At 38.9% G+C, this 26,334-nt stretch overlaps 1 protein-coding gene across 6 annotated transcripts in view; it reads right to left on the minus strand.

The window, feature by feature from the left end:
* The window catches only part of PHACTR2 (phosphatase and actin regulator 2), a 252,895-nt gene that overhangs the window by 91,040 nt on the left and 135,521 nt on the right, over positions 1–26,334 (minus strand). For all 6 annotated transcript variants that reach the window (XM_057489140.1, XM_057489139.1, XM_036906843.2 and 3 more), the window contains exon 2: positions 9,410–9,577. In XM_057489140.1, coding sequence (XP_057345123.1) covers positions 9,410–9,577 — 168 coding nt within the window. The remainder of the gene's footprint in view (positions 1–9,409; positions 9,578–26,334) is intronic.

Raw genomic sequence — 26,334 nt, forward strand, 5'->3', positions numbered from 1 at the left:
TCCCCAAACTGGGGAAACAGTTGCTCAGACCATGGAAGCACACAGAACTCCCAACAGAAGGGACCCAAAGAGGACAACACCAAGAAACATAGTAATTAAAATGGCAAAGATCAAGGACAAGGACAGAGTTTTAAAGGCAGCTAGAGAGAGGAAAAAGGTCACCTACAAAGGAAAACCCATCAGGCTATCATCAGACTTCTCAACAGAAACCTTATAGGCCAGAAGAGAATGGCATGATATATTTAATGCAATGAAACAGAAGGGTCTTGAACCAAGGATACTGTATCCAGCACAACTATCATTTAAATATGAAGGAGGGATTAAACAATTCCCAGACAAGCAAAAGTTGAGTGAATTTGCCTCCCACAAACCACCTCTACAGGGTATTTTAGAGGGACTGCTCTAGATGGGAGCACTCCTATGGCTAAATAGATGTCACCAGAGAAAATAAAATCACAGCAAAGAAAGAAGACCAACCAAATACTAACTAAAGACAAAAAATAAAATCAACTACCCACAAAAGCAGTCAAAGGAAACACAAAAGAGCACAGAACAAAACACCCAAGAATGGAGGAGGAGGAATAAGAAGGAAGAGAAATAAAGAATCACCAGACAGTATTTACAATAGCTCAATAAGTGAGTTAAGTTAGACAGTAAGATACTAAAGAAGCTAACCTTGAACCTTTGGTAACCACGAACCTAAAGCCTGCAATGGCAATAAGTACATATCTTTCAATAATCACCCTAAATGTAAATGGAATGAATGCACCAATCAAAAGACACAGAGTAATAGAATGGATAAAAAAAGCAAGATCCATCAATATGCTGCTTCCAAGAGACTCACCTCAAACCCAAAGACATGTACAGACTAAAAGTCAAGGGATGGAAAAAGGTATTTCATGCAAACAACAGGGAGAAAAGAGCAGGTGTTGCAGTACTAGCATCAGACAAAATAGACTTCAAAACAAAGAAAGTAACAAGAGATAAAGAAGGATATTACATAATGATAAAGAGATCAGTCCAACAAGAGAATATAACCATTATAAATATACATGCACCCAACACAGGAGCACCAGCATATGTGAAACAAATACTAACAGAATTAAAGGCGGTAATAGAATGAAATGCATTCATTTTGGTAGACTTTAACACACCACTCACTCCAAAGGACAGATCCACAAAACAGAAAATAAGTAAGGACACAGAGGCACTGAACAACACACTAGAACAGATGGACCTAAGAGACATCTACAGAACTCTACATCCAAAAGCAACAGGATACACATTCTTCTCAAGTGCACATGGAACATTCTCCAGAATAGACCACATACTAGGACACAAAAAGAGCCTCAATAAATTAAAAAAGATTGAAATCCTACCAACCAACTTTTCAGACCACAAAGGTATAAAACTAGAAATAAACTGCACAAAGAAAGCAAAAAGGCTCACAAACACATGGAGGCTTAACAACATGCTCCTAAATAATCAATGGATCAATGACCAAATTAAAATAGAGATCAAGCAATATATGGAAACAAATGACAACAACAACACAAAGCTCCAACTACTGTGGGATACAGAAAAAGCAGTCTTAAGAGGAAAGTATATAGCAATGCAGGCATATTTAAACAAGGAAGAACAATCCCAAATGAATAGTCTAATGTCACAATTATCAAAATTGGAAAAAGAAGAACAAATGAGGCCTAAAGTCAGAAGAAGGAGAGACATAATAAAGATCAGAGAATAAATAAATAAAATTGAGAAGAATAAAACGAAAGAAAAAAAATCAATGAAACCAAGAGCTGGTTCTTTGAGAAAATAAACAAAATAGATAAGCCTCTAGCCAGACTTATTAAGAGAAAAGAGAATCAACGCACATCAATAGAATCAGAAACAAGAAAGGAAACATCATGACAGACCCCACGGAAATACAAAGAATATTAGAGACTACTATGAAAACCTATATGCTAACAAGCTGGAAAACCTAGAAGAAATGGACAACTTCCTAGAAAAATACAACCTTCCAAGACTGACCAAGGAAGAAACAGAAAATCTAAACAAACCAATGATCAGCAACAAAATTGAAGCGGTAATCAAAAAACTACCCAAGAACAAAACCCCTGGGCCAGATGGATTTACCTTGGAATTTTATCAGACACACAGAGAAGACATAATATCCATTCTCCTTAAAGTTTTCCAAAAAATAGAAGAGGAGGGAATACTCCCAAACTCATTCTATGAAGCCAACATCACCCTAATACCAAAACCAGGCAAAGACCCCACCAGAAAAGAAAACTACAGACCAATATCCCTGATGAACGTAGATGCAAAAATACTCAACAAAATATTAGCAAACCAAATTCAAAAATACATCAAAAGGATCATACACCATGACCAAGTGGGATTCATCCCAGGGATGCAAGGATGGTACAACATTCAAAAATCCATCAACATCATCCACCATATAAAGAAAAAGAAGGACAAAAACCACATGATCATCTCCATAGATGCTGAAAAAGCATTTGACAAAATTCAACATCCATTCATGATAAAAACTCTCAACAAAATGGGTATACAGGGCAAGTACCTCAACATAATAAAGTCCATATATTATAAACCCACAGCCAACATCATATTGAACAGTGAAAAGCTGAAAGTAGAGGAACAAGACAGGGATGCCCACTCTCCCCACTGTTATTCAACATAGTACCAGAGGTCCTAGCCACGGCAATTAGACAAAACAAAGAAATACAAGGAATCCAGATTGGTAAAGAAGAAGTTAAACTGTCACTATTTGCAGATGACATGATATTGTACATAAAAAACTCTAAAGACTCCACTCCAAAACTACTAGAACTGATATCGGAATACAGCAAAGTTTCAGGATACAAAATTAACACACAGAAATCTGTGGCTTTCCTATATACTAACAATGAACTAATAGAAAGAGAAATCAGGAAAACAATTTCATTCACAACAGCATCAAAAAGAATAAAATACCTAGGAATAAACCTAACCAAGGAAGTGAAAGACCTATACCCTGAAAACTATAAGACACTCTTAAGAGAAGTTAAAGAGGACACTAACAAATGGAAACTTATCCCATGGTCCTGGCTAGGAAGAATTAATATCGTCAAAATGGCCATCCTGCCCAAAGTAATATACAGATTCAATGCAATCCCTATCAAGTTACCAACAGCATTCTTCAAGGAACTGGAACAAATAGCTCTAAAATTCATATGGAAACACCAAAGACCCCGAATAGCCAAAGCAATCCTGAGAAGGAAGAATAAAGTGGGGAGGATCTCACTCTCCAACTTCAAGCTCTACTACAAAGCCACAGTAATCAAGACAGTTTGGTACTGGCACAAGAACAGAGCCACAGACCAGTGGAACAGAATAGAGACTCCAAACACTAACCCAAACATATATGGTCAATTAATATTCAATAAAGGAGCCACGGACATACAATGGGGAAATGAGAGTCTCTTCAACAGATGGTGCTGGCAAAACTGGACAGCTACATGTAAGAGAATGAAACTGGATCACTATCTAACCCCATACACAAAAGTAAATTCAAAATGGATCAAAGAACTGAATGTAAGTCATGAAACCATAAAACTCTTAGAAAAAAACATAGGCAAAAATCTCTTAGACATAAACACAAGCAACTTCTTCATGAACATATCTATCCAGGCAAGGGAAACAAAAGCAAAAAGTGGTACTATATCAAGCTGAAAAGCATCTGTACAGCAAAGGACACCATCAATAGAACAAAAAGGTATCCTACAGTATGGGAGAATATATTCATAAATGACAGATCCGATAAAGGGCTGACATCCAAAATATATAAAGAGCTCATGCACTTCAACAAACAAAAAGCAAATAGTCCAATTAAAAAATGAGCTGAGGAGCTGAATAGACAGTTCTTTAAAGAAGAAATTCAGATGGCCAACAGACACATAAAAAGATGCTCCACATCGCTTGTCATCAGATAAATGCAAATTAAAACCACAATGAGATATCACCTCACACCAGTAAGGATCGCCACCATCCAAAAGACAAACAACAACAAATGTTGGTGAGGTTGCAGAGAAAGGGGAGCCCTCCTACACTGTTGGTGGGAATGTAAATTAGTTCAACCATTGTGGAAAGCAGTATGGAGATTCGTCAAAATGCTCAAAATAGAAATACCATTTGACCCAGGAATTCCACTTCTAGGAATTTACCCAAAGAATTCAGCAGCTCAGTTTGAAAAAGACAGATGAACCCCTATGTTTATGGCAGGACTATTTACAATAGCCAAGAAATGGAAGCAACCTAAGTCCATCAGTAGATGAATGGATAAAGAAGATGTGGTACATATACACAATATTATTCAGCCATAAAAAGAAGACAAGTCCTACCTTTTGCAACAACATGGATGGAGCTAGAGGGTATCATGCTCAGTGAAATAAGCCAGGCAGAGAGAGACAAGTACCAAATGATTTCACTCATATGTGGAGTATAAGAACAAAGAAAAACTGAAGGAACTAAACAGCAGCAGAATCACAGAACTCAAGAATGGACTAACAGTTACCAAAGGGAAAGGGACTGGGGAGGATGGGTGGGAAGGAAGGGATAAGGGTGGGGGAAAAAGAAAGGGGGCATTACGATTAGCTTGTGTAGTGGGGGGGGCATGGGGAGGGCTGTACAACACAGAGAAGATGAGTAGGGATTTGGCAGCATCTTACTACGCTGATGGAGAGTGACTGTAATGGGTTTTGTTGGGGGGGGACTTGGTGAAGGGGTGAGCCTTGTAAACATAATGTTCTTCATGTAATTGTAGATTAATGATACCAAAAAAAAAAAATGTCAAGGGAGAGTCAAAGATGTCCATGGTTTCAAGTCTGGATGCCAAAGTCATGCCTGCAAACCAGGATAGCTGGGGTTGGCAAGGGAGGTATGGGTATAGAACGTATCTGTACATTCCACATAGCCCTTTTCCACTCTCTCTCAGCTCAGCTTCTGTGTTCATTCACAGCATTTATCTGTACCTTACCTCTCTAGAATGAAAGGTCCATGAGGCAAGAGCCTTGCTCGCTTACTGCCTGCAGGGGACCTGGCTCCGGGACGGTGCCTGGCAGCATCACATTTTCAGTGCGGACATATGTGGACCATATGAGTGGATTTTGAGTTAACATGCTGTCCTCAAGCACAGCCTGAACCTGGGTTTGGGATGTAGGTACTGAGAAGCAAGAGTGTGATGATGCAAACCTCTCTCAAAGGTTTAGGGGAGATGAGAAGGGGAAGAGAGGGGCAAGAGAGAGAGAAAAGGCAAAGGTACCCAAGATAATGACAGCTTCTGTAAACCACGGAAGATCTTGTAAATCAAGGAAAGACTAATCAGTAATGGCAAATGTTGAAGAGGTTCAAATGGATGAAGTGAGAGAGTAACACTAAATTCCAAGATTAGGAGGCTGGGAGCAGCCTCAGTGGAGTGCTGGATGCAAGGCAGACTGCAGGGGGAAAGGAATGGGAGTGTGGACGGAAATGGGACACAGGCTGGATTCTCACGATGTTTGGTCTTGATGGTAACAGACTATGCAGAAGTCAGAGGAACAACTGTTTGGATAGGAGGTTTGTACTTTAGCTTTGAGATGAAAGCGTACTTAGAGATCCAGGGGAACCTCCGCTCCCACCAGCACAACCCCCCAAAATAGGAATGATTATGCAGAAAGAATGTGCAAATGATATCCTGAGTAGTAAAGACAGGGAAGGGACAGAGCTAGAACTTAGGTAGGCCCAAAAAAGGGTCCTCTCACTCAGGAGATGAAGAGAAGCACTAGGAGAGTAAATGGGAAAGAGGACTTGTCCTGCCCTAGAATCCAATAGCCCATGGACCAGCCTAAACTGGGTGGAAGAGACAGGTAACTTTCTGCTTTAAAACAAGGTCAGACAACTTGAAGTTGGGGCCCAGGCCCAGTCTGTCTTACAGGACAAGACAGCTTCCACCATATAGCTGACCCAAAAACCATCATAGCAGGCCAAGGACAGGACCCTTCCCAACTCCCACCACCAGGGGAATTGTGTGATTACAATGGCATTCCTTACAATGGCATTAATAAATCAGGGTTGTACCCTTTATTCCAATTAAAAATTCCTACAACAGAAACCCAGATTAGGAAAAGTGGCATTAACCACTGTATAGCAGAACACAGTAAGGTTCATCCCCATGTGACAAAGCCAGGAGTTTAGAAGAAAGGAAGACAAAGAATTACTTTTATTGGAGGACACTCTTCTTTTTTATTCCAACGTAGCGTGGGTCTTCCCTAGCATGTACTTTATGGTTTGCCAGACTGCACGTGGCCTTGGTCAAGCCCAAACAGCTAGATTTCACTGTTTGAGGCAGTTTATTAAAGAAGAAAACACATTTCTCTTGGTCATTTCCAAATGCATCAATTTTCATCCAGATGTGACATCTTTCCTCAATGTAGAAAGAAATGTATGATAAATCATGTTATGCCTCCCTTTATTTTAGGCTTTACTAGTATGCACTCCACAAAGCACAGCAGAAATTTAAGCCTTAAAATACATATACATGTAAGATGACAATTAAAAAAATCATAATGGGGCATTTGATAACATTTTATCAAATTCAAGTAAAACATTGGTAATAAATGGGTTTAAAAAGAAATGATGAAAGTAAATGTAACAGACAAATTCAAAAGACTTGTTAACACATCCACCTGGCTTGTTTTCATCTATTATGTCACAATTTTCATGCAAAAAAACAAAACTATGAGGCATTTCAACTTTTTCAGATTTTAATATAGTTTGGTGGCCTTCAGGAACTAGGGATATAATATCCACAAATAACTTCCTGGACCTAAACTTATATAAAACCCTGTGTTGATTTGAAAAGGAAACAGAGAATCCTAAGACGGTGAGGCTATCCTCCTTAAATATGGGATAACATAAAATAACAGTTAATGCAGTTTAAAATTCCTTTTCTTAAATATTCAGTGTTGGAAGAAATATGTTACAGCAGTCCTACTTACTGTTAAAATAATTTAAAAGAGATGGTTGGGACAGATGAAGGGAAATTCCTTTGCATCTGCCTTTGCTACCTTAGGGAGAGAGAAGTTAGGAGCCTAGGTTCAGGTAAAGGGCAAGAGAGACAACTGAAGAGACTTCCATCCTCTCTTCCTGTCTTCTTAATGCTACTGTCTGGAGCCCCACTCCCGCCTTGGGTAGCCACGGTATTGTCAAGAGCCAGATTCTCCCAATGTCTAGGGAAACGTGAGTGAGAGGCCAGTGTGGTTCCACTCATGAACGGAGAATTAGGGACAACAAGATGCCCAGCCAGAGGTTGGAAGGAGTCAAGGACCAACAACAGAATCTGGAACTGAAGGCATGTTAGAATTCGACTCATTCAACTCTGACCTGACTTGCTCAAGGTCACAAAGCACCTTGGTGGCAAGGATACTACTGGAACCTAGGAGTCCTCCATCAGCACAGCTCTCTGCTCACCACTTCCCACAGCATCCTAATCCACAAAGTCAATTAGGAACTAAAGAGGATTCAAAAACCAAGCTATCGTTATTTCCCCTATGCCAAGTCTCTTTTCTTTTTGTATGCTTTTATTATGGAAATTTTCCAACATCTACAAGTAGGGAGATGACAATAATAAACCCCGTATACCCATCACCCAGCTTAAATAATTACCAACTCATGGCCAGTCTTCTTTCAATTATATTCACCCCTCCTCCAGGATGATTTTGAAACAAATTTTGGGTATAATATCATTATTTCTTTTTAAATGTTAAATAGCCAGAGAAATTATATAGCTGCAAATGCATCAGAGACAATTTTCTCTAGGAAGCTTTGTTGTTCCCATCCCATACCCTCATGCTGTTTGTGATATTATTTTCACAGCTCTAGAACTAGAGGCCAGTTCTTATATCAGCACAGACCATTAAGATACATTCTGCAATCCTGTACATACACTGTCAGTATAAGACTGCAGTGTAATGAGAAATTTTGGTGACAGGATTGTTTTGGACAATAAGCACGGAGAAGAGATAAATGCCTTTCTTCCTTAAACGAAATACCACTGAGACTGGATACTTGCTTAAATCAGGCTTAATTCTGCCTTGAAATTTAAAACCAACTTCCTCCATGAGTCATATGAAAGATACTAAATAATGTAATTCTTTTTATTTTTTTATGGCATGATTATAAATAGATGTTGGGGTGCTGTCCCAGACACTTAAGTGACCAGCCACTGGTTTAAGGTTAAAGGAATTCTGACTTCATGAATCCCCATATTTTGAGGAAAATGATTGGTTTTTCTTTATATCATCTGCTTCAGAAAGCCATCACTGAATCTCCCGCTCTCCAGTCTTGCTTCAATGCCCCTGCTGTGTCCTATCATGGCATTCTGTGTTCCAGGTATAACAGTAGTTACCATACAGCATGGAATTGGTTTTTTGCCTGTTTTTTTGCTTCTTTTACACTGGGAGAAAGGGAAGGAATCAGTTATTCACGTTTGTATTTCCAGAATTTGGCATGTTTTCTGAGACAGAATAGATGCTCACTAAATACCTGCTGAATTGATCTGAATTTGGAGTCCTAAAAACATGATTATATTGAGTTTAGCAAAATAAGAGCAAAAGAGGTTGCCAAAATAATTAAAGACAATGGGAAGAATACCCAATGCTGAAAAGACAAAGTCTGGATGGATGCCTCTTCTATCATCACAAGGCGAGCATAAGATGTCTATCACATCCTTGCCCTGGTTAAGTTTATATATGTTGCCTCATGATGTGATATAATGTAATTCTTAAGATCTAACAAATCCACAAAATAAAATAACAATTAAAATGTTCACACCAAGAGAATTAGGAGTCTCCTAGGACAGAGAATATTTATTTGTCTTAATAACATGATGGAAATTTAAAGTTGCACAATAGATATAGCAACACTTGTCTTTCAAGTGTCCCATTTAAATTTTGCCCACAGAACAAACACATTCAAAAAAGATAATTTTTTAAAATTAACAAACAGGATTATGCTGCTGGAACTAAGTAAATAGATAGATAATAGACCGTGTGTGTGTGTGTATGTAAATTGATATTTCCAGCTACAGTGTTGACAAGTAACATTTCCACTTCTCATTTTGCATTTTACTACCCTCCCCCAGTTTTTTATATGACTTTACAAGTATATATTTTCAAACAAGAATATATTAGAAAGCCAAAGTGAGTGGAACAAGAAGGCAAATCAGAACTCTAACTTGATTCATCCTTAAATAATTTCATTTCAAATAGGGATTATTTTTTTCTGGGAAAAAAAAGCTTCATGAAACAACTTTTTCACCTTTTGAAAAATTTAACAATTTATCTTCTAACAAAGTTGGTATCCATACCTGCTGAGGTTTCTCTAAACTTGTCACTGGTCTTCTTTTTCCTCCATTTCCAAGGCTTAAAGATTTTACCGATGGTGGAGAGTTTCCCCTTTCTCTTGAAGGGAGGGGTTTGCGAACCTGCTGTCGGGCCATCTGAGTTTGCTATGGAAGCTTTGTCCAGTCCGTCAACTGTATAAAGAAAAAGTCAGGGAAAGGCTGTAATAAAAGCCTAAAACAACATTATCTATTTCTTCCTGCTCTGTTAATAGTATGCATGCCACTTGAATTGGAATCTCACATAAAGTTTATTTTGTCCCATTTCCCAGCTGGTAGAACTCCCCTGATAATCAGTAGTAAATCAATCAATCAGATATTATAGACCCTTTAGATAATCATTTTAGGGAAAGAGAAAAGAAGCAAAAGACACACACAGTAGGTAGGCCAGACACATAAGGGTCTGTGCAACACAGCTGAATCCATCTGCAGCAACCAGTTTTTTGTGCAGAAAGAGAGTATTCTAAGTGCTCCTGAAATAGGATGTTCCTCCAGAGGCTAGTTTGACATTCTCAGTAATGAATATTACAGTTATGGTGTAGAAACCATGGTTTCTCCTTCACAAGACAAAACTCAGTGCCAAAGAGCTAAATTCTAATTTTCACAAAGCTAAAATTATCTTTTTCTTCTATTACAAAAAAGTTTTCAGCTTCAAATAAACCATTAGCTACCCCTAAGAAGAAATATGTGGAAAATGTGGGTCTTGCACATGACAGAACATGGCTTTGATGTGCCTCAATCATTTTATTAATCAGAAGAAAGACCTAAAACCTTGCTGCCTTGTACTCTGTTCAAATCAGAGGGAAGATAGTGATGACCTGTATCACTCCACCTATCAAATTTTAATGGCAAAAAACTGGAAGGAGTCCAGAATGGATAGACTATGGTATTAGTCATGCAATGACATAGTACTCAGTGATAAAAAATGAAAAAAAGCCCCTGATACATACAATGACATGAATACATCTCAGAAACATTATGCTGAAATTCTCAGAGTATATGCATGAGAATATACTCTGTGACTCTATATGAGGTCCTTAAGGAGGCAAAATGAATTTCTGCCATCCACCCAAAAAAAAAAACAAGAAAAAGAAGGAAAATCAAAATAGTAGTTGCTTCTTTGAATGAAACGGAGGTGGGAATTAACTGAGAAGGGGCTTGAAGAGAACATCCTAGGGTGATGGAAATTATCTCAATTAGGGATGGATTACACAAAACTCATCAAATGGTATTATTATTCATGATATTGTACATTTCACCTTACCTTTAAAAAAAGTAAATAAATAGCAAAGTCCAATTAATGATATGTATGCTGATATGTTTAGGGGTGAAGTGTACTAATGTCCACCAAAAATAATAAATGGATGGACAGATGGATAAATATGCAAGAAAGTAAAATAAAGCAAAATGTTAAGGGTTGAATCTAGGTGGTGAATATGTGGTGGTTAATTCTTTCATCGTCAACTTTCACAATAAAATAGCAGGAAAAACAAAACAAAAAAAAAAACTGAATAGCAAGGACCTCTGCTTCCAGGAAGATGGAGCAGACTTACTGTATCCTATTCCTTCTGCTAAATTCAGCTTATAACCCTGGACATTATATATAAAACAATCATAAGAAGACTCTGCAAGGTAAAGGGAAAGTAGACCAGCCTAGGAGCTCAGGACCCAAGAAACAACACGGAGGTGAGACCCTTGGGTTTTCTTTTTGTCTCATATATACCAGACTTGTAGCTGGAGCAGCCACCAACTCAGCAACTCCAATGGGCACAGACGAAAACAGCCTCAACAAAAGCCTGCTCTCTCTGCCAAAGGGAAGGGAAAGGGACAGCCTGGCAAGACACAAAACTTTTAGACAATAACTGCTCTACTCCAAGCAAACACCACAGAAGAAGCTATGCCTATCCATGCCAACAAAGGCTGAGTGGGGAGACTAGACTTCTACCCTCACAAAGCTCTAACAAGGAGCTCCAATACCCATCAGACTGGTGCCACAGAAGACCAAGTAGGAAACCAGGTCCTTCGTACCATCTGGTAAAGCATCCTCGACAGTGTCAGTGGAGACCATGTGGGAGCCTGGACTTCTGCCCCTACCTGGCAGTAACAAGGCGTCCCTTCTCCTCCAATCCCCCAATGTTGGGGTGGTGTCAAACCACTGTCCAGTAGGAACAAGACTATCTCTACCCACAGAGGCATCAATGGACTCCACGTGGGGATCTGCAAATCCCACAATGCTCAACAGTAATGAGGACCTCCCCAACTATTTCCACCACCAGACAACGACAGAAGACAAATGCGGAACCTGGATTCTTATCTCCACATGGCAGTAATGAGGAGGCATTCCTTGCTTTCCCGGCTGGAGAGGTGTCTGACAAAGCCAGTTAAAACAAAGGTTCAGTAAGATTTAGAGTCTCATAACGATACAAAAATGTCTAAATTTTAATCAGAAATCACTTGACATACATCAAGAACCAGGAAAATTTTTAATTGAGAAAAGACAATCAATATATGCCAACACCTAAATCCTTACGGGTTCACCTTCCAAACAATGATAAATCCTATTTTACTAGTGAAGTCTAGTCTAATTTAAAATAGAAATGCAAGTTCTGCAGTGATTGGATTGATTCTTCTCTCTGTGGTTCCTAACCCTACTTCACTTACTTTCCTTAACCTACCTACACTAGGCATAGTGCAATAGGCAGAGAGAAGTAGGGGACGGAATCATTTTGAAGCTAAGCCATAATAAAAAAAGTAAGCTCCAGTATCTACTTCACTTCCATTCCTGTCTGACTGCCTTCCTTAAAATAGAGGCAAATCTAGGGAGGAACTGAGTATTTCCTCCCTGGTGTTTCTTTATTGAGACTTTATGCTGAATGGTTTAATTTTGAACACTTTAAATGTGAAATATAAAAGCGCTGACTATTACAAACATAGGAACTAAAGTTTCCATCTCAAATGCACTTCTGGGGCTCCAGACACTCATCAAGTTCTCATTTTCTCTCAATCCACACACCCAGTTCTATGATAATCCAGAAAGATTCTGCTTTTGATCCAAACCACTGAAGAAGAGTTTATTTTTTCTCCTAAAATCAGAAATACACAGAAATGAAAATTAAATAATTCTAGGCCTAGGTGACAGGAGGTGACAGATGGGGCAACTGAATGAGGAGACTGAGTTGGTGAATGAAGAATCAAAGCTTTAGGGTCAAATTCATCGCTGCAGAAGAAATTAACCAACATGACCTTTCCTTATGATGCATTTACAGCCTAGTCTTTACTCTGGAAAGGGTCTGGCTCAGTGTCAATGCCCACAGCAGTGCATACACACAGAGCTGTTCTCCTGACTGAATGAATCCACCTGCAATTTTGTAATTGTTAGGTTATTAGTAACCACACTCACACTTAGGGGCCATAGTTGGCCACACTCGCCACTCTACTTCTCCTACATCATGAATGTGAGGGGGACTGTCACTTGCTTTTTGACTAGTATGAACAGAACATGAACTCTCTTTTCCTCTAAACACCTAGGATACCACTGCCAGGGCTGTTTCTATTTCTATAGGTTTTCTTTTGGACCTATTTACCATTAAAATCAGTCTGAAATTCCCTAAAATTTTTTCACAACAAGTATAGTGAATTTTGCACTTACACACAGACAGAACAAAACTGCCAGATAAATTCCAGATGAAAGTCTAAATTTCCTGTTTTAAATGTTAATTTTGATCCACTTTTATGTCATGAAGAGTGATTCGCACTTGAGATCAACATTTTATAATATTTTAAATATTACTGAAATGTTTAAATATTTTTAAATACAGTCATTAGCTGTTTCACTACAGACATTTTAAATAACACAGCTCAGTCTATCTTCCCACCAAAACAAGCTCACACCTAGTAGGACCTCCCCACACCCCCAGCTGGTGACAATACGTGCAAGTTTTATTTTTCCCTGGAACAGAAATGTATCAAGTAGGCAGTCCCAGTGCCAATGTGACCACAGAGCCGAAAATAAATGATAGATAATTATCACATAAAATAAATTACAGGTTTGGATAATCTTCCCTTTGAGATCTGAGAACTAACTGAATGACAAAGACTCTTAGAAAAGTTAAATCTACTTGAGAGTCTGTAGTATTTTTATAATATTTGGTAGTTCTGTGATATTTTTGACATCTATTTTAGATTCTCCTCCGCACATAATTATTTCAGTCACTGAGAAAGTGAGACAAATAATGGCAGAGGGTTCCAGCTCACAAATTCTGCGAGTGAAAGAAAGTTTAGAAAAGAACCTCTATAGAGAACTCCTGGTACAGATTTTATACAAACACCTGCTCTGTGAAAAAAGAAGTCAGCAAAAAGATAGTCTCAACTTTCCTCTAAATATCCTTAAATATCTGAGTTAACAAGAATACATTTTTGTAGCCTAAAAATAACCAAAATAATTAAAGAGAAATCATATATGGTTAAAAAAAAATACATGCTATGATAATACTCGGTTGCATTATGTATACACCTATCTTATTTATAGTGATTTTACTGTACCAAAGAAGAATATATCCACTAAAAAGGCATTACACACACACACAAAAATCTGACATTTAAAAATCAAGAACTTGAAGGAAGTAAGAAAACAAGCAAACCAATCTTCATTTCCTTAAAATATGGTTTCTAAGTTATTTTCTTTGTGCTGTTGCAATTTACTATGCTTACATATTATTATTACTATATATTTTTTTATTCCATTACAGTTTTTATGTTTCCATTGTAATTCTGCCACTTTCCCCTTTAAGGGCCACAAAACATGGCAAAGAAACGTTAGAGTAGCGCTTAGGGAAGATTTGACTTATTTCCTACATTTATGCGAGGCCTCTCTCAACTGCAACAATGACTGAGGATACATGCTGTCATACACAGGGGCATACATACCACTTCTGGGCACAGAGTCAAGTAGACAAGGTCAGAGTGAACTGATACTATGAGCCACCACAGATGAGACTGAATGATTGGTTTCTATGGAAACCAAGTGACTCTCCTTGTCACGAGGTGTCTAAAGAAGATCCTTACTTTCTTGCTAATCAGAGTTTACATTAAGCTAGATCAAATCTCTTCCTTTTTTGGGGTGGGAGGGAAGAAAAAGGGAACAGAAAAATCAAAATGTGTGGCATTACGTGGGCGTGTGAGTTAACATTTCTGAAACTGCTATACATGTACACTGGGAGGGAATGAATAAGGAAATGGACAGTGAATGTTGGGAGCCAGGTCTCTCACTGTTGGAAAAAGCTGGGGGGAGAGCAGGTTTCAGACAAGCAAGGGGAGAAAGCTAGAATTATCCACGTAGCACTGAATTAGATTGGGAGACATCAGGATGAACTCATATTTGTGACAGATAAATTAGATAGACAATCGATACGTGTGCATATATGGTTCATGCAGAGGGCCCAGGAGCAGTGCTACCCCAGTGAGCACACGAACACTTTGGTTTCCACTAGCACTCTCCAATGAAAGAAATCCGCTAGCTACAGAAACAGCTGCTTCCAGGGCTGGGGCAGGAGAATACTAGATGAGCCTGGAGCACCTTACTGTGTCAGAATGTAAGCAAGTGCTCAAAAAGCATACTGATGGGAGCATGTCAGTCACACAGTCAGCTGACACAGTCCCCAAGGCCAAAGCTAGAATAATCTGAGCAAGAAAATAAAAAATGTGGTATTACATTATAATCCAAAGTATAAATAAATACACATCACCCAGACTGGTAAATATTGAATAAATAAATGTAGGAGAACAGACTAATCTGTACAGAAGAATTACAAAAATCATTTCTATAAGTACAAGGAGGAAGAGCTTAACTCCCCATTCCTTAAACGTGGACTTAAACCCACTCCTTAAATGGTGACTTCCTTCCAAAGAAATGCAGTATGGAAGAGGGGGGATGACTTTACAGTGGAGAAAAATGACAAACAGGACCTCAGCCAAGGGCTCTTGATTAACTTCAGCAGCTACAGGTCATGTTGGTAGCATGAACTCGTGATATGATGGATGAGAATCATACTTCAAAACCCATAACCCCATTATAACCATAAGAAAAAGATCAGACAAAACCAAACCGAGGGACATTTACAAATTACCTGATTCATACACTTCAAAACTGTCAAGGTCATTAAAAACAAGGAAAGTCTGAGAAACTGTCACAGACCCGAGAAGGCAAAGGAGATATGAAGAATAAATGTAGGGTGGTATCCTGGGTGGAATCCTGGAAAAAAATACAAGGACTTTGGGAAAAACTAATTCTAATAGTTAACAGTTAATAGTAATGCACCAAAGCCCTGTTCCTTGGTTATAAGAAATGTACCATACTGATGATGAACAGTGGGAGAAACTAAATGGGGTAACTGAGAACTCTCTAATATCTGCACAAGTTTTTCTGAAAATCTAACACTATTTTAAAATAAAGGGTTCATTTGTTTAAAATGTGGCATTAGTTAGCACAGAGGTAAATAAGGATGAGGATTTAAGAGATTCTTAGGGGTGAAGATATCAGCTCTAGAGAGACCTCAGGGGCTACTGTCTCTTACCAACAGTAAAGATTTCTGCTCAACAAGTGTTGGGAATATCACCCATCTTTCTCTCCAAAATCTCTTTTTACTAGTATTTTTAATTCCTAGAACTTTATCCCTACGAAAATTATTTACAGGTTATCAAATAGTTGTTTCAACACTTTTTATCACATGATAGCCCCAGATAAGATAAGAACTATTCAACCTTCTACTAGTTGCAGAAAGGCCTCTGGAAGTATTCACCCCTAGTTACTGTGAGACCATCCAGAGAGGGGGAATCCAAATGTACCCACCAGCATGCACACATGTGCACGGGCACACACACACACACACACACACTCTCACCAGGCTGGGATTATCATATATTGTTAACATAGAATAACAAGTCTGGAAATAAAAATAAAAAGGTCTCCTGTACTTTATCTTTAAATCATTGAAGTGGAACTGCCTTCAATATTAAAATTTTATTTGGGTATCAAAAATAAAATAAAAGACCTGAAACTTATTTCAGGCAACTGAGACATTCCTGAGATCATCCATCTTTCTCCCCTACACTCATGGGGGTGGGAGAAGAGTGGCACAATTCAGGAACAGAAACCCCATAGCTTGTGCTCATGTGAAAGGTTGCATGATAAGTACCCAACAATGAACAAAATAAACGCTAACCCACCCAGCATGTTGCTCCCTCCTGAAAGTGGTAATTAATGAGCACTTTATTAATAGCAGAATTAATAATCACTTTTTTTCTGTGTGCCAGGCACTATGCTAAAAAGTATTTTACCTGCATTAGCTCAATGCTAATTCTCACAATTTTTGAGTCCCATTTTTGAGATGAGAAAACTAAGGTTCACAGAGGCTAAGCACGTAGCTCAGCATTTGGCATATAGTGTGCGGTGTCTGTCCGGATAGAAAGAGAGTAAATAAATATTTATTGACTGAGTTATATGGATAATAAATAAGGTATCTTCCTTAAGGGACACACCCAGTAGGTGGCAGGGCTTGGATTAGAGGTCAGCTCTGCCTTCAGAGATGGTCCTCTTTACCACTGTACCGCAAGGCCTGCTTTAACTGGGTGCTATAAACCAACCTGTAAGGTTCAGGAGAGAACAGACAGGGAGACAGGACTCTTGCTTACAGAGCTGCAAACATGACCAGTGGTCAACGATGCCAGCTCTGTAGGGATGCTGACTCAGGACAATTTCACTTTCAGGGTGACTTGGGAATATTTCACTTCCAGGGTAACTCAGGTCAATTTCACTTCTGGGGTGACTCAGGAATATTTCACTTCCGGGGTGACTCAGGAATATTTCACGGGAAGTCAAGAGACTTGAACTGGGACCCTAAAGGCAAGCAGACTTCCAAGTGGAAATCAAGGAGGGAATGGTCTAAAAGTGAACAAATCAAAGATGGCTGGCCTTTTAACAATGTCAAGAAGATTGTTCTCATTTTCACTGTGCTAAGCTCATCACAGACACATCATACTTTTTTGGCAAAAATAAAAACACATTTATAAAGTTATAAGCTTGAAAGTGTAAAATTGTGAAATGTGCAATTTTTACAAAGGAACTAGAGACTTATGGAACTTTCTATATATAAATGTACATAATATTACTTAAAAATATGAGACTAGAATGTTAGTTAAATGACCTTGGTTGACACAGAAGAAAACTGCTTTTCATCAGCTGATAGTTCCTTTAAAAAATAGTTGGTGCTAAGGTAATAATCATGGCTAAAACTTGTTTTAAATTATTTAGCCATCAACTTTTTACATCTAGCAAGAATGTAAACAGGAAAATAAAGGTAAAGAAAAAAAATGTGGGACATGTTATACCAGAGTAAAATGAAGGAATTTGCATCCCCTGGAGAAGACTGCTCTTAGAACCCGCCTCCATATTTGCCAATTTCCATTCCTCTGTCACTTGGAGAAGCTACAGTTATCTAAAAGGACTTGGGATAAGATCAGTCATTACAGTAAGTACTATGTAACTTTTTCAAATAGTTTTTGAGTTATACATACAGAAAGTAAACAGTTTTGCACATGCAATCACCATCCAGATAAAGGTCTAAACCATTTCCAGGCCAAGAAAGCTTCCTGTGCTTCTTCCCTGTCAATATCCATCCCCTCCATTCCCCCGAATGATTACTGTTTTTATCTCCATCACCACTCATTTTTCTGTTCTTGGACCTCTAACTTCGTGGACTTACGGAGTGTATATCCTTTTTCACTGAACATTAGGTTTGAGAGGTGTCTCTACATACATTTCAAGGCATTTCAAAAGCAAAGCTACTATCTGGTTATAAAATGAAAACATGCCATCTTAGCAAGACCTCCGAAGATAGAGTGCTTGAAATGATGAGCTTTATGCACAGTTCTTCTTTTTATAAAAGTTATCATTACCAATTTCTTTATCTGGAAAACACGAATAACATCTCCTTCCCCCTTACTAGGGTTTCTGGGAAAGCCAATCTACCTTTCTACTACCTTTAAAGGTTGCCCGGAAGCTGTGCTAAACAAATTTTAATCTTGTTTAGGTGGAAGCGAATCTGAACAAAACTAAAGGTGGAGAAGTTTATTTTCTGTACTGATGACAGTTTTATGTTTATTCTTACTTTGCATATTAGAGTAGGCAGCAGTTCTAAGAAATGCGATTCGTAGAAACAGAGTAGATCCCCGTTATGGGGACAATGCTGTTTAACCTAGGAGTTCCACATTATCCTGTATATATGAAAGACTTATAGATGAAAAACCAAGACCCAAGATGTCTATGTGGCTTTCCAGACCTTAGCTAGTGGCAAAGACATAACCTATCTAGATCATCTGATTCCTGACCAGGGCTCTCTTTCCACTCGCGTGGGAATATGATAGCTTAACTCAGGGTGAGCCAGCAGCACCTCCTAGTAACTTTAAAGAGCAGTGAGACTCTTTGTACAGCAAAACATAAAGAAGACACGGCACCTTCAGGAAATAAATCAAGGGTAATGTTCTGGGTTTTGACCATCCAAGGGGTAGTTAACTGTAAGTCAAGAAGACAGCTGAGTCCCAGACCTGACACTGCTACTCAACTAGCCCTGTGACCTTCAGTAAGGATCCCAATATTTCATTGCTAAAATTAGCAGACCAGGTTAACTGAGCTCTAGGCCCCTTTCCAACTTTAAAAATTCTGATTCTCATACTGATTTGTGGTGAGTACATTAATCTTAAAGGTCACAGTAAGACCTGGTCTAAGTGCTTTATGAATATCGCCTCATTAATTGTCACCACAACCCTGTGAAATAGTATTCCCATTTTGTACATGAGGAAGTTAAAGCCCAGAGAGACCAAGCACATTTCCCAAGGTCACAAAGCCATTAAGTTGGATTTAAACTCAACAGTCTGCCTCCAGAGGGCTCTTTGTACAAAATGGGGTCAGAGGGTCATGGGTGGGAATAGGGCTCTATTTTAAGAGAAGGCAAGACTTAAACTTTAATGAAGAATAGTAATTCATGTCTACCCACAACCACCTCCTTGGACTAATCCAAAGAGTTAGAGGAGGGACTATTTCATTCTCTAAAACCATGCCAGTTCATCACAGTTAAGTTCATGCTGGTTCTAGGCAGAGTGTTTTCTCCACTTATGTCAACTACGGTCATCTGATTGCTTAGAATCCTTATTTACCATAGCATTAATTTTAGAAATTTGATACCATCCGTTTTTTAACTTGTTTTTCTAATGGAGACAGCCATCCTTTTTAAACCCCCAAAGGGAAAAGCTACTAAAGACTTCCATCTGTCTGCACGCACAGACAAAGAATTTCGGAGTTTAAGCTTGTGGCTGGTAGGCCTGCAGAACGAGTATGTTTGTGCAGCTGTATGACATCCTGATGCACTGACATGAACGACATCCCCTGGACTTGCTAAAGGATGTTTAACAGATTAAATAATGGTACTCGTATCTGTGGTTTAAAGAAACTTTGGTTGAGTAGGAAAAGGGTCACTTTGCAAATGGAAAATCAATTTGATTGTAAACAAAGGCATTTTACATTTTGAATATAACTGTTAACGCTATAAGCAAAAGATTCTATGAACAGATATTATGGCTCAGCCGGGAAATAGCAAAAAGTTTGCAATAGAGGTGAAAAATAAGAAAGGAGCTAACGAACCTTCTACCTTCCTTTCCTTACCCTAGCCCTCTCCTGCAACAACTCCCGGAGTTGGGGTGGGGAGCAGGTCACAGTGTGTGGAAGGTGTGCTGTCTTTGTCAAAAGAAAAAGCCAACATATCTGCAAGTGGGCCAACTACCAACTCAGGGGGATTCACCCCCTCTATGTCCAGATAACGACCACTCAGTTTATGCTGAGCAAGTGCATGTGGCTAAAACTTCAGGGGAAAAGCTGGCAGACCTTACATATAAATTATAAAATCAAATCAAATCAAATCAAATTTCACTCTTTTTAAGTAAATGGCGAAATGTTGCCTCAGCCAAAATTATGATAAATTTCCTGTGGAAGATGAATGCACTGAAGTATTATTATTAACACTAAATCTAGACCAGTAGCTTTAGGTCAAAAAGCTGGTGGATAAATGAGAGCCTGAGAGTCTACATATAATGTGCCTAAGCCTGTCTGTAGTCCAACGGTCCCTGGCGGTCACACCACGTTCCCAAAGCTGGTGGTCACATGTAGAATTATGGCATTATCTCCCCAAGTTATAAATGAAACCTAGAGGCTTATACAATGGAAGGCAAGATGCAGGGAGAATTTATGTCAATTAGTCATAACAAGTCCCCTGGGCACCCAGATTTATATCCTTAGAGTTCATCTAAGGGGTGACTGCAAAATGCAGGCATCTGAACTTGGGAGAGAAGCAGTGAAAATGGACTGGATCCAAGGGACCAACAGATGAATGGATCCAAGGGACATTGAGGAAGAAGTGAGGAGGTGGAGGAACTGTCTGGAGAATTCAGGGAGAACGTCATGGCCTGAACCTCCCCAGTGATGCCATGAAATGTCAAAAGAAGACTTGGAGAAAAGACCTACGGTTTATGTTCAGGCACCATGCACGACCTTCAGGTATTGGCAGGACATTCAGGGAAAGATGTCCAGCAGAAGCTCAGAAATACACTAGAGGCACATTAGTGAGAAGTCAGTGCTGAAGTTATTTGGGGGAGTCTTCCAAACAAAAGCAGCACTTGAGAGCCAGAGGGAATGATTAAGAAGGATTACAGTTAGAAGGCAATAGGCTTTATGCAATAAAGAACGTTGGACTTCTTTGTACTGAGATCGTCAGGTAAAGGAAAAAGTTTATTTGTTTTAAAATTACAAAGTGTGGGGGGATACTCAAGCATGTTCGTAGACTGAGGGGAAAATGCCTAAAGGGAAGGAGAGAGTGAGGATCCAAAGGAGAACAGGCTGGCTACACGGGACTGACCTCCCTCTGGATAACAGCAAGACTTGGCATGGAGAGAAGTGACCACCCGCGTCTGGTGAGTATGAGGAAGTGAGCAGGGAGTCAGGAGATGACAGCAACAGAGATGTGAAGAGAAAATTAGCAGGCTGGCATGCATTTCAAATGAGAATACACACAATACTGGAAGGAAAACGGCCAGGAATGGCAGCAGGAGGGAATCAAATGTCAGGGGTGAGGGAGTGGGGAACAGAGCGTCCATTACAGAGAGCTAAAGGAAGAACTGCCGGGGAGAGGTGGGTCCCAGACAGGACAAAGAAGAGGAGGCGGGGAGGCCCACAGAAACATGAGGATATAAAAACATCTGCTTACTAGGGAAGGCAGTCATTTATTCATAATTTATTGAGTAACTATTATAAACCAGGTAATGCACCAAGTCCATAATAGTGAACAAAAATGGATCAGATCTCTGTCCTCAGGAGGCTTACTTACAGCCCAAGAAGGAGGCTGACATTCAAGCAACCATCCATTCCAAAGTAGAAATATGGCTTTATAGAAATACAGGGCACAAGAGATCCGCATGGCGGGAGGGCTCAGACTGTGGCTATTGAGCATTAGCTTTTGTGACGCACGTGGCACAAAATGCTCTCCAAGTTCTGAGTTAAAGTTCAGGGCAAAACTGTCTGAGGGCTACAGAGATTTACTCAAGTTTCATAATGTTGCTTAAAAGGTAGAAATACCTTGTCCAAATTAAGAGGAAACCATTTAAAAGTCACTGAAAAGCAAAGGATTAACATTCCTTAGTTGATACACATAATGAGAGAAAGAGGGAGAGAGAGTGTGGGGGAGAAGGGAGGGAGGGGGGAGAAAGAAAGAACAGAATTCCATTAGTCGGTTTTTTAAAAAAATTCATTCTATAGTAGTGATGCCTTTAAGGTTGGTTTTAATTTTTTTCTCCAATACAGTCACTAAGGGTATCCCACTTACAAGATGTTCTATTTTGGTTTCTTTCTTTCAAATGACATTTGTATCAAGCAAGCATTCCAGAGAGGGAGTTGTACCAGACGGACTTGGGTAAACCACCAAGTGGAAGGCCTCTGAATCCAACTGGGGCATCATCAAGCCAAGCAGCTTATTTCAGAATTATTTTCTGATACAATTCTTTTGAAGATTTTCGATACTGGCCTGAAGGACTATTGAACGTGTACTAGAACGATGAAAAAGGCCTGTAACTGAATGTCAGAAATAGCTAGTTGTAATTCCCTGAGTTTTCCAGAAGCCATACAAATAATTTTTTATTGTTGCTGTTAAGTGGGTAGGGAAAATGATTACCTCTTCGAGGTGCAAGTATATAAAGAAAAAGTCATAGTCAGCCAGTTGACCAGGAGTCCTGTGAGGACAGGGACCCAAGGGTTTTATTCCTGGTGGTGCCCCCACCCTGTCCCAGGTCACAGAAAGTACTTGATAAATATTTACAGAATGAATAACTAAATCATGGACAAACGTTTGGCAATAATGTACAAGGCCTGGCCTGACAAGGCTATGATTTATTTTAGCAGGTCTTAAGATTTTTCATACAGAGGAAATTGTTTCTAACAGTGCCTTCCTGTAGAATTTCAAATATTTTGAAAGATAATACAACAAACACTAAAGTTTGAAATTGAGAAAATATCAAAGCCAGCAGGAAGGATGATTAACACTCATAAAAGCAGTACAGACACTGTGAACAAATTTTTCAAGTGAACAAAGACTTAATTGCTGCTCACTATGTAATTAAAAAAAGACAATCCATCAAAGACAACTGAAAAAACTGTTGAAATAATTTATATGTGAAATTATCATTTAAGAACTTTCTATTTTCACACAGTGATGAGTGGTGAAATACATTTTTTTCAAGAGCTACTCCTCCACACACACCACATTGACGTTTTCTTCTTCCTTCTCTAAACACACTAGGCATCTCAGATTTTTCTTCAGTTTTCACTTCTTACTCCTAACTGGGTCAGAAAGGCAGTTTCGTTTCATGGCAAAGAAACTGGGAGAGGTAAATTACCTAGGTAAATTGGAACTAAATCCAAGTTGCTTTTGTGTTTTTTCCATTCTTTCCCGGCATTACATGTGAGAATCTGAATGTCCCAGAGAACTAGGAAACCATATAGAAAACTTTTAAACCCTATTTTTAACCTGAAATCAAATTCTTCCATAAAATAGCATTAAAATGGACGTTTTTAGCTCTGCATCGATACTTTAGACTTTGGATTCACTACATATATCAGAAACTGGTAGAATTACAAGGCCCTTTGCATAGCCCAATGTTATGGCGGCAACGAGGTGACTATATAAGGTAACGTGCTCATTATGAGGAATCACTCTTTAAGACTGTGTATTCCACTCTAAAAAGACAACACCACTTCTTCTGTCTTACCTTTCACCTGAGCACTGAATATCTCCTGTTACACCAGTATCCTAAGGGGACAAACTAATGGAGGATGACTGACACTTACGTTGCTCCATATTAAAGCGTGGAAGAAATAAGAAAATGTTTGGTGTTATCCTTTAGCTTATTTGGCACCCTGGTAACACTATGTGTATGCTTAAGAAAAAAAGAAATAAGGAGGCATTTTAAGTTTAAACTATCATAGAACTGTAAAGTACCACAGAGGAAAAATGTGGGTTTGGGGGCCAGAAAGACTTCAACTTAATAATCTTCTTCCACTTCCTAGCTGGTAACCCTGAGCAAGTGATTCGATCCTTTGGAGTCTCTTTCTCATCCACAGAATGGGATACAATGATCTACATTTGGGTGGTAGAAATAACATACATAAAGAGTCACACTGCTTCAACAATATTTATGAAAGTTCAGCTGTTTCCATTACCTCTTCTTTTCCTGGTCCCCACCCAAACAAGCAGAAAGGGAGCTGTTAAAAGGTCTTGAGGGGAATAAGTGATAGAAAATGCATTATTTATTATCTGAAGAAACTGTGGTAGTAACATATCTTTCAAAGATATTTTCCTGGTCTTTCAAAGGGCTCCAAGAAAACACACCCTAACCCTACCACCGAAGAGACTCCTGCAGAGAACCACCAGTGTTCTCCACTGGTCTTAAGACAATTACAGACAGCTGCTGAGACCAACTAGCACTCAAGGGAAATCACCATTATCCTATAGCAGAAATGCCCTGGACTGAGGAAAGGAATGTACAACCTACAAGAATGGAAAGAGTAGCTACAATTGGACTTGGCTCTATACACTAACGGCTAGGAAGTTGTGCAATTTATTTTTACACTTGTGCCTGCAAAAAATAAAAAAGTAAAGTAAGAAAAAAAATATTTCATTCAAAAGACCGGTTGCTTACTTGGTGAATATAACACTTAGTTAATCATTTTGAAAACCCAGTTATGGAAATGTCTACATCTCGCTGGGTTACAAATTGTTGTTGCATTTGGTTTTTTGAAAAGCTTGTACTATAGACAATGTGTTGCTATAGCTGCCAAACAGGAAGTTGCATTTTACTCCTGTTTCTAAATATGCCAATGTCAAAATCTGAAGAGAAAAAAGGAGTTCCGTTTCATGATTCGACAGTTTAAGTTACAATTAGGGCCAGCTTTAAATTCACAGAGCTCCTTAAGTCCCAAAAGACTTATTTACTGAGAATCATCATCACCCACTGGACTGGCTATGAAATCATTACAAAGGGGCCTGTTTATTCTGCACCCTCTCTTTTTGACATCTAACAGGAACTTTGTACTTTTCCTTTTCACCCCTAAGACTAGGTACCCAGCAATAAAAATAAGGTTGGAATGATACTGTAATACAACGAGTCATTAATTAAATCCTTATCAGTTATTTCCATCATGTATATAGTAAGACTTCATTTTTAGGACTTAGGATGTTGAATTTTGAATTTGAAGTATCAGGGTTAGATCCAAATGAAGTGTTCTCACGTGGAAGAACATCAATGTTCCGTGACTTTTAACCTTCCTTAAATTGAGGGTTCAGCAGATTCTAATCAGCAAAATGCCTTAAAAGTCTTAAGTAACAGGGTTACAACTAATGAGTGTGAAGGCTTGGCTAAGAATCCCTGCACACCCCCAAGCCTGCAACCCAACGCTATTTGCATTCAGATCAGGGCACCAAAAAATTGGGTCTTGAACGTACCCTTTGGGGAATGTTTTGTTTCTCAGCCATCTTAAGATCTAACTTCTAGGAAACCCCTGGTCCTAAGGGATGCCTATGAAGTAAATGCTTTCTTAGGTGACTGGAGAGTTTTAAATCCTTTTAAGGGAGGATCTAAGATTGCTAGACTCTGATGGACCCAAGTCTTACTTCTGTACTTAAATAGCTGGAGGGACCTATTCTATTTAAATTAAGGAATTTTCAACCTCAAGGAGGTGGGCATGTTTTTGAAGCACTATCTTCGTATCTTGTGGTAAGACGAGCAAGTCCCCTAAACTGTCCATCTCTGTGAAGAGTCGCCTGTGAAATTAACAAGGGATAGGAAGTCATCATCGGAGGCCGACTAGGTGTTTCGCAATGTGTATGGGATATAATAGGAATGTCTTTTATCACACATGAATCATCTTTGAACTACCAACCTGACTCAGTGGGGCTGCTGCATTTTTCTGGCAAGAACATTCTTGTTCTGCCGTTTCTTTGACAGGTGTTTAAACACTATCTTTCTGTAGCATCCCTATTCATTTTCTTTCTTATTTTAGCAGCTCTTTGTGAAGAGACATGTCACTCTGCTGGATATCAAGCACATCGAAAACAATGAAAGTACACAGTAAGGAAATTCAAACACAGAAAAGAAAAAAAAATGTATGTAGTGACATTTGGGAACAAAATATTTCTTTAATAGAGCACCATATATTCAGGGCCCTCAAGAAGATTATCAGTCTGCCAGGTAGTACACATATCAATGCTGACCACAATGAGATTAGAATATTGGTGAGCATT

The sequence above is a fragment of the Manis pentadactyla genome, chromosome 12 (assembly GCF_030020395.1).
Source record: "Manis pentadactyla isolate mManPen7 chromosome 12, mManPen7.hap1, whole genome shotgun sequence".
Taxonomy (NCBI): domain Eukaryota; kingdom Metazoa; phylum Chordata; class Mammalia; order Pholidota; family Manidae; genus Manis; species Manis pentadactyla.